Source organism: Rhopalosiphum maidis, chromosome 2, assembly GCF_003676215.2.
Source record: "Rhopalosiphum maidis isolate BTI-1 chromosome 2, ASM367621v3, whole genome shotgun sequence".
Classification (NCBI taxonomy): domain Eukaryota; kingdom Metazoa; phylum Arthropoda; class Insecta; order Hemiptera; family Aphididae; genus Rhopalosiphum; species Rhopalosiphum maidis.
The window spans coordinates 42,199,456-42,212,353 of NC_040878.1; the positions used below are offsets into that span (position 1 = coordinate 42,199,456).

Sequence of the window (12,898 nt, forward strand, 5' to 3'; positions counted from 1 at the left end):
TTTTACAAATAATTACATTTCAGCGTAATTATATATTATATATATAATTAGAATAAACTTTTACTTGAGTATAATATTAATGTATATCTAATATAAGTCATAAATATCCATTAAAATATTGTCAGGTATTGTACAAAAAAATATGTATTCATACGTGCATCTGTATTGATTATACTTACTATTCTTTTGTTAAAATTGTCTGATTACAATTTTTCCATAGCAACAACTATATAATAAGTAATATTAAATAAATTGAATTTAAAACATTCAATGTATTTATACGTTATTTTCGTATATTTTATATTTACTTAAACTTATAAATATAAATATTTTCATTCATTAAATATGATTATTGATGAGTAATTAGAACAAATACATTTTTAATAGTGTAAAAATGAATTAGAAATTCAAAAAAATAAATTGCAATATTAATATTATATAATCTTTTATTTATCATAATTTATAATATAGAGTCTAAAAAAAAGAATTATAAAATGGAACTGTAATCTGTATTAAAGATCAAATAATATATTATTAAAATATAAATGTATTAATTTCTATGGATTTCAACAAATCTTAAAATATTTTCATAAATTTAATTATTCATAGTAATAATATATCATAGATATTAGTTACTTTAAAGCATTATTTAAAATAATATACATATCTGATAATTTACTATTGAATTATCTATGTATAATTAAATATTTTTAATCAATATGTTCTAATGTTTGAATTAAGTATATATTCAAATGTCGTTTAATTAAATTTAAGTAAGAATATAATGAAATTTATTTAATTTAAAAAAAAAAATAGTTATATTATGAAGTATGGTTTCTAAACCCATAAATAATGCTATATGTCACATTTGTTAAATGATAGCTAATGTACTATCTATGTATATTTTGAATAATATCTACTGTTAATGTCAAAACAACTGGGACGTGATTAAACGATTGCATCCCTTTGTACTGTATCACGCGCATATAACAACAAACGTTTAGAATGTATCATTGCTGCACTAAGTCAACCAATGAAACTATTCTCGAAAACTGAATAACTGTTGTTATATTATTATTATATTATCTTTTTTGTTAGTTTATAAAGATTTATAAATACCAAAAACAACTATAAAATTGTTTTGTATTAGCATACATTTATTAAAATCAAAAGCATTATTTATATTAGGCATATATTAAATATACTATATTTAATCTGTATAGTAGGTGAGCTAATAAATGTTGTATCGCTTGGGTAAAAATAGATAAAATAGATAAGCTGGTTGGATGTTAAAAAATATACTCAATACAGAACACAGATAACATTAAATCTATGCATTTCTTTAATATTAAGCCCCTAATTTAAAATTACTATTATATCCATGATTAAAAAAAAAAAAAATCATAAATATTTAGAGTAAAAAATTACTAAGAGTTCATATTTAGCAAAACACTCTAAATTAAATTGTTGAAATCATTTGAGATAATTAAAAGTTAAAATAATGAATAAATTATAATGAAACGATTCCAATTATCTTTAAAGTATAAATTTAACTTTCAGAATTCAAAGAAATATGGATGATAGTTAAATTTTTTAAGTTAATGTTAAAAATTAGATTCTCTAAAGAATTAAAATTTAAAATTTATCTGACATTTTAATAAATTTCAATAAATTACCTATATATATAATAACCTAACCTATGTAACAACTAAGAACATTTTATCGACATTTATGGAAAAAAAATAGAAAATTTAAAATGTCTTTAAATAACCCCGAAAAATTCGAACTCATTTTAAAATTATACCATAAATAAATAATGCTAATACAAATATTTTCTGAAAATTTAAAATACCTACCTATGGATATTCGTTTTTTAACAAATCATTACACAATAAGAAAATCGATTTTGTTGAAAAGTGTTTTTGCATAAAGGTTATTGTTTTTCTCAACTATCAAGAAAAGTACTGTGAATTTTCTAGTTTTGATCTCTAATACTACCAAATAGATTCATTTTCCTCCCAAAAAAGTATTCAAATTAGAAATCTATGTAAGTTTACTAATCTAAAGATGCAAATAAAAAATAAAAATACACACTTTATTGTAAAATCATCACTCCGCTAATAATTGAAAACTTACTTAAAGCAAGTGGAGTTTGTGGACACGGCATGAGAAGATTTTTGTCTTTTGTCTCTATAGTCTGAACATCATTATAAAACTGTAACATAATTCAAAAGGAAAAAAGTAAATAATAGGTGTATGATTTAATGGAGTACCAAACTCAGTCTTTGTATTTGAAATAAATAAATGTGATGTGCAGATAAAATATGTTCTAAACGACGTATTATTTGTAAAAATAAAATATTTTTTTTTATAACAATCTTCGTGGTTTTTTCATTTCTAGTGTACAATTCGCATTTAATATCAAAAATGTTTAGGTGTGGAATGAAATATTTCGATATATATTTTTTTTTTCAAAAAGTGCTTACCGCAACATATAACTAAATTGTCTACTTACTGAACGCCTCTTATTCATATTATGATTGATGAAAAATGTATTATTTTACACACAACGGAAAAATAAAAGAGTTTCCTGTTAATACATTGTATATATTAAAAAGTAATAATATCATTTAAATTAACAAATAAATATTTAAAGCAATTAAATTTGATTATTTCTTTAAAAAATAGTTATTACTTTATAACTTATACATGTTAATAAGACCTATCACTTAAATTTTTTTTTATTAAAATAAGAATTTTCAAAGTCTAATCTAATTCTTTTTAAACGATAATAAAAAAAAAAAAACGGTAACTTTTTCTTTATATTCTTATGTTAAAAATCCTGTATCATTTTTAAAATAACTTTGTACGTAAAAGTGACTTCATAATTTTTCTTTAATCATTTGAGAATGAAAACTTAAGTTTTATAATTTAATATTTTAAATCTGAATAGTGGATATAAATGTTGAGTATAAATTATTTTTTTAGGAAAATCGTAAAAATAAAATCAGATAAGATACATAAAATTAGATTTTCTATTTCTTACCTGATTGCGAATTTTTACATTAAATGTCAATTTGATCATTGAATTTGAAAAACGATTTCAAAACATTATAATACTCGTGTAAACACGGTGATGAAATGCAAAGTGAAAAATTTTAATATTTATGGATAGGAACTAGGACGCGTGTAATAAATTTTAATTAGATAATTAAAAGTTTTTTTATCAAATAAAATACACATTGTAACACAGCCATAGAATAAACAAATTCACGATAAGTTTTCACGATAATATAAACACGCAAAGTGTGTTTTTTCATTAATTAAAAAAAAATAAGAGTAACTATTACAGCGGCGTTTATAATTACAATGTAATGTATCTATATCAATACTTGAACCTTTTTTTTTACTTACCATAGTTTGAATACCGGAAAGATTGAGGTGAGTTATTGGCACAGGATTAGTCGATGGAAAGTATTCTTGCGTTGTCGTTGCAATCAGATTGTCAAAGCGACGTGTTTCGTTGTAATAGCTTACATATAAAAACTGCACCAGTAAGTAGGCTATACCCAGTCCGAATACAATTTTTCCACGCGAAGGTGGTAATATGGACATTATAGTTCAGTGAACATTAATATTATTTAATTTGGTGGCTTTTTATAGCTGAAAAATAAAAATACATTTAGTGATTATTCCATATTGTAGTACTGTATAGTAACATAATAATTCTGTTTTTTTATCGTAAAAATTATTTTTTTACAAAGTGTATGGTAAATACTCAATAATTTTATTAATGTATTATAATGTACTTGCTAGTATAATATGGTGAAATAAATCATCGATTTAAATACACTATCAATTAATGTCAGTTGTCGATAAAAACAATTCCCAATCATATATTTTACTATTTTCTACATCCAGACTGAAATTAGTAGTTAAGTTTAATTTTAATTTTTTTTCGGAAAACAAAAATTAAGTTTCATAACTATAAAAAATACATAATATAGTAGGTAAAGATCGTCATTAAAAATGTTTAATGATTCTTTCATGTGGACAAAAATATGTTTATTTTATTACTTTCACTTATAATAATTATAAGTATTATTATTATATAATTATAATTATTATTGTTTAAGCTTGTTACACTAAAAACAGTGATCGACTTATTCAGTAATGATTCTAGTATATGGGGACAGCTCCCCATACCAAAATCTCTAATGTCGCTTATTTAAAAAATTTAATTTTTATACAAAAATAAGATGTTTGATTATTTGACCTAACCTAACAAAGTTTTTTCACCATGCGATGTGTTCAACAATATTTAAGATCTACTATGAAGAGTTCACGATTAAGCAGCCTTACTATACTATTATCAATTGATACAGAAAACTCAGACAAATTATTAAGAGATCTAATTGCTGCTCTTGAAGTATTTGCAAGCATGAAAAACAGGAGAATCCAATTTGAAATAATTTCAAATTTAGCTTTTACTATTATTTTTAATTAATCTGAATTACTTTTTTGACAGTTAAATTTAAATATACCTATTTAAATAAATATAATTATACTTATTTACTTAAAACTAAGGATAGCTCTATTTTTTTGTATTTAAAATTTTTAGTATTTACCTATTATAATTAATATAAAGATTGAAGATACATAATATAATGTACCTACTGCTAATATTTAAAGTATTTGTGGAAGCTATAAGCATAAATATTTTATTGAAAAATATTGTGTGAAGGGGGGGGGAAATGAAGAATATTATTCGCAGTTAAAACCTAATTGTAAAACTACAACTGTTCCCTATACAAAAATATAGTCCTAGAACCGCATCTGCACCTTGTAGCAAAACATGATATTATGATTTATTAATTGTTGTAATTGGTAGTGATATAATATTAATTTTAATTGCATAAGCAGATAAAGCTTGTACAAAATTTAAAAACTATGTGACCCAAAAACTAAACTGCAAAATAAGGTTTAGTTACATATACTTGTCATAAATGATGATAAAATAGAAGTAGACTTCAAACGGTACGGAAATACATAAAATATTTAGAAATCGAGACGTAACTGTTAACGTGATGTTAACGAGATTTTAATAAAGATATTTTGCTATTTAGTTTAATTTTTGAACACATAATAAAATTAATAAATATAGACTTTTTAAAAATTAATACAATGTATATATTTATTTTTTTCTATTTATATTTCAATAGTAAAAAATATTATAAAAACCAACATACTTTTATTTTTCTACAAATTTTACCTATACATACAATACAATCAGCATTAATATCAAAAATATTCAAACAACCGCTAAATTGTTTGTATTTTTGAATGTTTAAAATTAATTAAAGGCTAAATTTATTAACTACACAAATTATATTGAACATAAAATAATGTTTCAATAAGTTGCAAGCACTCTAATCTCCCTCCCGTTTGAATCTGTATATAAGTTTATTAATTATATTCTAATACATTTTGAACAATCATAGTAAGTTATATAACAAAAAAAAATATTCTATAAAATTGAACATTATATAAACAATACCTACGTATAATATTGGATGTCAAATGTCAATAATGGAAGTATCATACTTTCTAACGATTAATAATGTTTCTCCATATTTTTTTAAAATATCTAAAATTATTATTATTAACCCCATTGTTAACCTACTCGAAGGTATTATAACAAAAGCTTTCGAAGGAGCTTATTGATTCAAGCGTAAGTTATCTATGCATAAATTTAAGCATAATAAACAGATCGAATAATATTATATAAGGGTATAATATCCCATGTGGCACTTGCACATTATTTAGTATCAGTTTTGATATTATGATAAATTTCCAATTCAATATGAAAACTTTTAGACATTTCTGGTCACTATACTATCAGATGATTTATTTGGAGCAATAAAAACTTAATAATTCTAAAGCAATTTAAACTCCAAGGAATCTCGTTAAAAGAAATTGATAAATATTAATTCGATAATAATTTATTTATTTCCGTTTAATTTGTGCTATCATTAAATTAAATTATTAATTGCCTAATTTAAATTAATCGTGCATTTTATATGAAAGCCTTCATCAGTTGTCATATTATACTCCAAAGAAAAAAATGTATATAGTAAGGCAAAAAAAATGAGTTTAAATATAAGGGTTTACAGGTTAAAACAAATCTTTTATTTTAAAACTATAATTATATAATAATCGTATATTATATCAAAATATACCTATATCAGTTTAATTGATTAATTAATGCATAATAGGTACCTTATATAATTCTAATTCATAAACATTTGATCAATTCACTAGAGTTGCATATTATTCAAAGCACATACAATATTCTTTTAGACTTTTAAAAATAAGCCCAATAACGTATTATTTATCATGCAGAAAGTCTTACTTACTAGCAAGAAACTAAATATTTAACAAAAATCTTTTTAAATAACATTTGTGCTCAATCTTCAATTGATGGTAAGATTAGGTTTATGCAACTTTTAGAAAAATCATTTTAACCATGCATAATGAACTAACTAAACCTTACGGGTATACATTAATATTGCAATGTAAATTTAATATTCCTTGGTCCACTCAAATTCAAATACATTGATTTTCGCAGAGGTCAGCGAGACTGTAGAGAATAGATAATTCCCCACGTTCTATTTTTCTTGCTTATACTTATTTTATTTTATAGTTCATCTTCAGAAATATTGAATTTTTAAATAAGTTCTAGAGAATATTATGATAAAAGTAGGCGGTGACTGAAAAATTCGTACCTATGTCAACCTTATCGAACGAAATTAATGTAATTTGATCAACGACATCGACACGCTCATTCACCCGTGTAAATTGTATACTGTAAAATGTAGATACTACCCTAATATTAAACTGTATAAAAACTATTATTGTAGCATTCTAAAACTAAACATTCGTTACTAATGAAGTAAGAACCTAAATAATGAAGTTGAGACGAACATACAATTATTATAATGATTACTTATAATCTGCCATTCCGGCTAACTATTAACTAATTTAAGATATATAAATTATGCGATAGTATAATACCTCTTGATATATAGGTACATAATATATATATATTTCATCTAAACATAAATGAAACCGGTTATATTATTTTTCACAAATTATGAATATTATGATCAAAGAACTGGCATGATTTAACCACATACATACACAAACAACAAATTTAGTACTATATAATAATAATAAATATAATTTATCTTTATTAATTATGTTAAATTAAATTACTATGGGATTAAAATGTTTTTATTTAAAATAAATTTCACAAAGTTCACTATAAAATAACAGTAATATAAATCGTTAACCTTATTTTATTAGAAAAAAAAATCAATTTTTTTTAAATTAAAATTGTATGCAAGAAATATAAATAACATTGTACATACAACAAGTTTGATCTTATATATTTAGTCTTATCGATTAAAATTAAAACAAATTATTTCAAGTTTATTCAGATTTATTGATCAGGCAATGACTATAGTCAGTATTGATCTTAGAAAAGAATATATTTTATAAATACTTTGTGCTTGATGTTGAACATCATTTAAGCCCAAATGCCTTATTATTTCAAAAGGGACATATTTTTGTATGTCACTACAATTCGTTAATTTTGGCTTACTTAATATGACAAAGTATGGCACATGTTAAGTATTAATTTGTGATATAACTTATTAAAAAAAAAAAAAAATGTTTTGTATTTATCCTTTACGGGAATAAGTATAAAATATTTACATATTTACTTCGATAATGATCTTCGTAAAATATTCAACTCATAGTCCCCTTTCGATCTACAGTTAACACTCAATATCGTCGTATAATTTAATAATTCAATGAAAGTGTAGAAAGTTTTTACCCTTACTAAAGATGAAATAGAAATAAAATATTAAGAACTGTCACAGTTTATACTATAAAAATATTTTTATTATTATAAAAAATTGTAACTTAAAAATATATGTGAAATAACATTGGGCTAAGGTTGTCTTGTCACTTTTCATTACATGAGTAAAACAGTTTTTAAAAGACAGAAATACTTTATAACTGTCATTCCTAGAATCATCTCACAAGTTGAAAGGATAGAAAAAACACAACACATTTTATTTTATGAAAATTAAAAGTATAATAATATAATTGGTCTGCCATTAAGAAAAAAAGACAAGTCCACAGGATCAATAATTTTAATCCAATGAGTAGAACCAATTGAAGAAATCCATTAACCAAAATACTCTTCCCCTTGTCTACTATTATTTTCTCTCCGTGTCTTACCTAATGTTTTGCTCATTTGTATGTCAGAATTCTCTTGTTCACTTCACCCCGTATCCTCACATTACGCTCATCGTTAACCTTACAAATCTACATAGCTCTCTCACTTTCTATCTTATGACCATCCCTCTCCATGTCTATAATGTGTCAGCGGACATAACAAACGCTCGAAAAGGACTTTTTGGTCTCGGGCATTATTTATCCTTTCCTAGCGACCAACTGTCAGACTTGACGTCAACGTTGCTCATCAAAAACGTGCACCTTTGGGAATTTATTGTGTGAGATGCATTATAGTAATGATACTATTTTTGAAATTCTTAGATGCTTATGTGTTTTGCGGGTATTAGCATTAATAATATATTAGTACTTGTTGTTTAATTTATATAACAGACAAACTTAATTATATCTTTACGCAATTCATTATATATTTACTGAAATCCAGTATACCATTGTAGTTATATTTCTAACAATTAGTTCTTCAATTTCGTATTAAATTTAATTATTTCAGTAAAAAAAAAAAATAAAACGATTTTAATGTCAACAAAAATATTATCGATCTTAATGGTTTTATTAGTTAAAAACTCAACTAAACAACTGTTAGATAAATTCCAAATTTAAATCAAATGGGTATCCACATGCGTTATGAATTATCACCAATCGTATTTGTCTTTATAATTTAGGCAAAGCTGATGAAAATTAATTCACCACGAATTAATCGTTGAAATATTACCGATACTATTCCATGACTTATTATTTATATTTTTTAGCTATACATAATACATACACACAATTTCATTAAAACGAATTTAAAATGTACTTGATGAAAACAAAAGGGTTACACAAGAAGTAATACAACTTATGAAAGCGTTAAGATCATAAATATAATTTCATACATATTTAAATTTGTTTGCTGTTAAGATTCTAAATTAAATTACTTCAATAATTTATTTACAAATCAAATAAGACATTAAACTCTCTCTTTCGTCGAATTTTAAAGAGTAAAATTGAATTCAATTTTTAAATCTATTATATTTAAATATATTTAAAAGGTGATTTTTCAAGTTGGCCCAAATTATTAAGTTCCACTTTTAGTGAATGCATAAGTATGAAATTAAAATTATGTTTTTCATTTAAAATAGAAAATTAAATCTGTAGAAAATTATCAAATACAATATTTGTGAGAAAAAATTAGGATAGGATGGGAAATCACCTAGTGGCGGCACCACCTCAGTAATTACAAATTAAAATTATTTTGTGTTTACAATTACCTTTCAATAAAACAAATTTTGTAACAAATTGTGTTGATAATTTAATTCATTATTTTTGATATTTTTATGCGCCTAGGCCTAGTCAAGCAATAAGCTTAATAATTATTTATTCATTTTATTTGAATTTGAATATCATATGTTGAAAGTATTCGAGTTTTAAAAAATAATCGAAACTAAAAACTTCAACGTTTATATGCTCATAACCACACGTTATTAATCGGGTTGACATGAGTTGATAGAGCTGTTAATTAATCCAGGAAAAACATTCTGAAAAAAATTATTGATCATGAAATAAAATTTGAAATCGATGACTGGCCCAAAGCACTCCATATTATACACATATTAAAAAAAAAATAAGATAATGACCTATAGATAGTATTTAATAAGGTACCGAATACAAAATTAGACAACATAACAAATATAGAGTAGTATATGGTTACATATTTATAATAACATTAGTTTTTTGTATGATATAATAATTATATCAAAGAAAATTATATTAATTAATTAATGATAATTTATTAATATAAATAGTTTATTCAATTTTTATATTTGTGAAAGTATGTAAGTTGTATTTAAAATAAAAACGTATGCATAATAATAAATTCAATGATATATTATGATATAAATTAAATAACAATAATAATAATTAACACTAAATAACATGGGTTAAACGGGGTGATAAAAGGTAAAAACAGTAAAAACAAAAAGTATTACATTCCGATTCAAACCAGGATAATGTTAAATTATAATTTAATACTTAGAGTATACTCTCTGTTCTTACTATATTATATTTTAATGCTTGTACGTCTGATTGAACCTGCTATATATAATTCTGCTTGGTTTATACAATGTAAAAGTGTCAACTCATTTGGTTAGGTATTGCTAACTATAATTTATTTGAAATCAATATCGATGGTAATCATCGGTTAGACCTAAAATGAGGGAAAAAATTGTGATTAATTAAATAAATGAAAAGACATGTCAAGGACAGTGATGGTCACTTATTATTTTGCGAGTAAGTACGTTTTAGCGATTAAAGACGAAATACAAACATAGTAAAAGCCAAATTATTTTAGTTTTTTGACGGTTGTTAAACATTTTGTATTATCAACGAGTATAATAAATATACATAACACCATAGTCGTTTGTATTATGTAGGTATTTTACAACTCATTATTACAATGTTCAGTTTCAATTTTAAAACGACCTTCGTTTTTTTTTTAATCATTGGGTTGAATAAACACACTAAAAAGCTTGATAGCTATATCAAGATCTGACAAAAACTCCATATTCAATCATCGACTATTCTATAATACACTATAAAAAGTTGTTTAATATTGTAGTAATGTCTTGAGTCTAAAATAGAAACAATTATATTTTTGTTCTATTCTTTTCCACCTGTGACAAAAATACAATGTTGTATAATATATTCTGCACCCGTTCACAAAAATATATTGAGCACAGATAGTCTGACCGGTTGATCAAAAACGAAATTGAAACCTCGCCTTTCTTTCTAAATTCTCATCATAAGAGATCGACACACCCTTCCCGCTGTGTTTCACTAGTCAATTTTAGGATTAACTTGTGTCTGACTAAATCCAATATTCTTACTGTCTTCTCGTTTTATAATCCTTCAAACTATTTGAACAACCCACATTTTCCAAACCTGATGATTGTGCGTATTCCTAACGAATATAGACGAATAATTTTCTTTCGATATTTCAAATAATATATATTATAGATGCCTATGAAGTTTCCATTACTAATGTCCTATCATAAAAATAATTTTCAATTTATATTTTGACACGACGTAATGCCGTGTATTGTAAATACCTATGATTTTGGGATCCCACCAATAATAAACTAATTGATATAATTTTTATATTATATTATAATAGATTAACAAATAGTAATACAATTTATTATTGTATAAATAAAAAGTACAGAGTATAATATTATACAATGATACCGAAAAACAGTGTATGACAAAATTTCAAAAATTACACAAATTAAAAGTAAACTAATACATTTAATATTATTTTTAACTCTGTGCAAAAAATTATATTTGTTTTATAATGGTTTTATTTTTTATTCATTTTTAAAGTGAAACTATTTATGATAGAAGTGATGCTTTTCAAAAATTACATGTAGGGTATATACCTATAATTATCGCTATCAATCTATTGTATATTAAATAAAGTTGTTACTTTAAACAGATCATTTTTAAATGTATTGAATAATTAATTAAATCATGAATTAAAATACTAAATAATATGAAAGACATATTTTAAACAAACCCATTTTTAGCCAAGTTCCACTTAGAATCTTCTTTTAAATACAATGATTTATCAATAAAGTTGTCAAAATGTCTTGCAGCACATAGTGTTAGAAAATAACCCAACAAGAAAAATACTATTAAGAAGACTTAATTTATGAAAATATGTGGTGAAAACAGATAAGATAATATAGAAGCCTTAAGTTCTATTGGAAAGAACGAACATCTGATAAAGATAGGTGTTTGATAAGATGGTCTTAGTGATCGTATATTTGGAAAAGAAAAAGAATCAATATGGTTTTTTCCATAATAAGTAAAAAGTATGACGAGTTTTCAATACACCTGTTCTTTATAATAAAATATCCTGTCAATTTTTAATATTTACACTAATAGATTATTCACGTGGATTTGATACATTTTTAAATTAATAAATTTCTACGATATTCTAAGTACCTAATATTGGCTATCATATTATATTAAGTTTATAATTTGTGTTTTTTTATAAATTTGATAATGTGTTAAGTTTTTAGATTTATAAAGAACTATAGTTTTAAAAAAAAGTGTTTTTATAGCTCATTTTTATTTTTCATATACATTTTTATTGTGTTAAAATAAAAGTTTTTACACTTCATTATAACATAATTTCATGATATTTAGCATTCGGTGTCTATAAAAAAAATTTTAATTTATGATTGAAAATCACTAAATATTAAATTTCTAGTTCCTAAAACAAAACTTTTATTCATAAATTATTTATAATTTCTTACCAAAACAATAGAAGTAGAAGTTTAAATAGTAATATATCATGAAGTTTTAAAGCATTTATAATACTATCTAAGTCAATAAAAATAAAAACATTTTAAAATAATCTTTTCGTAAAATATATCTATGTCATTTCACTCAACAGATTTATTTTATATTTCCAATATTTGAGTCCAAATATATAGTATGTGTTCAAAACCCTATTACTTAAAATATGTTTCCTCACACGTTCATACAAAATTATAAAAGTGAGACTCAAAACAATATTTTAGGGGTAGTAACTTAG

The 12,898-nt window shown here is 23.5% G+C and overlaps 1 protein-coding gene across 1 annotated transcript in view; it reads right to left on the reverse strand.

The window, feature by feature from the left end:
* Nucleotides 1-12,898, reverse strand: part of LOC113553073 (beta-1,4-N-acetylgalactosaminyltransferase bre-4-like) — a 31,706-nt gene that overhangs the window by 13,351 nt on the left and 5,457 nt on the right. Inside the window, exons 2-3 of the mRNA XM_026956212.1 lie at nucleotides 3,415-3,663; nucleotides 2,137-2,215 (exon numbers count right to left, since the gene is read on the reverse strand). Coding sequence (XP_026812013.1) covers nucleotides 2,137-2,215; nucleotides 3,415-3,615 — 280 coding nt within the window. The 5' untranslated portion in view covers nucleotides 3,616-3,663. The remainder of the gene's footprint in view (nucleotides 1-2,136; nucleotides 2,216-3,414; nucleotides 3,664-12,898) is intronic.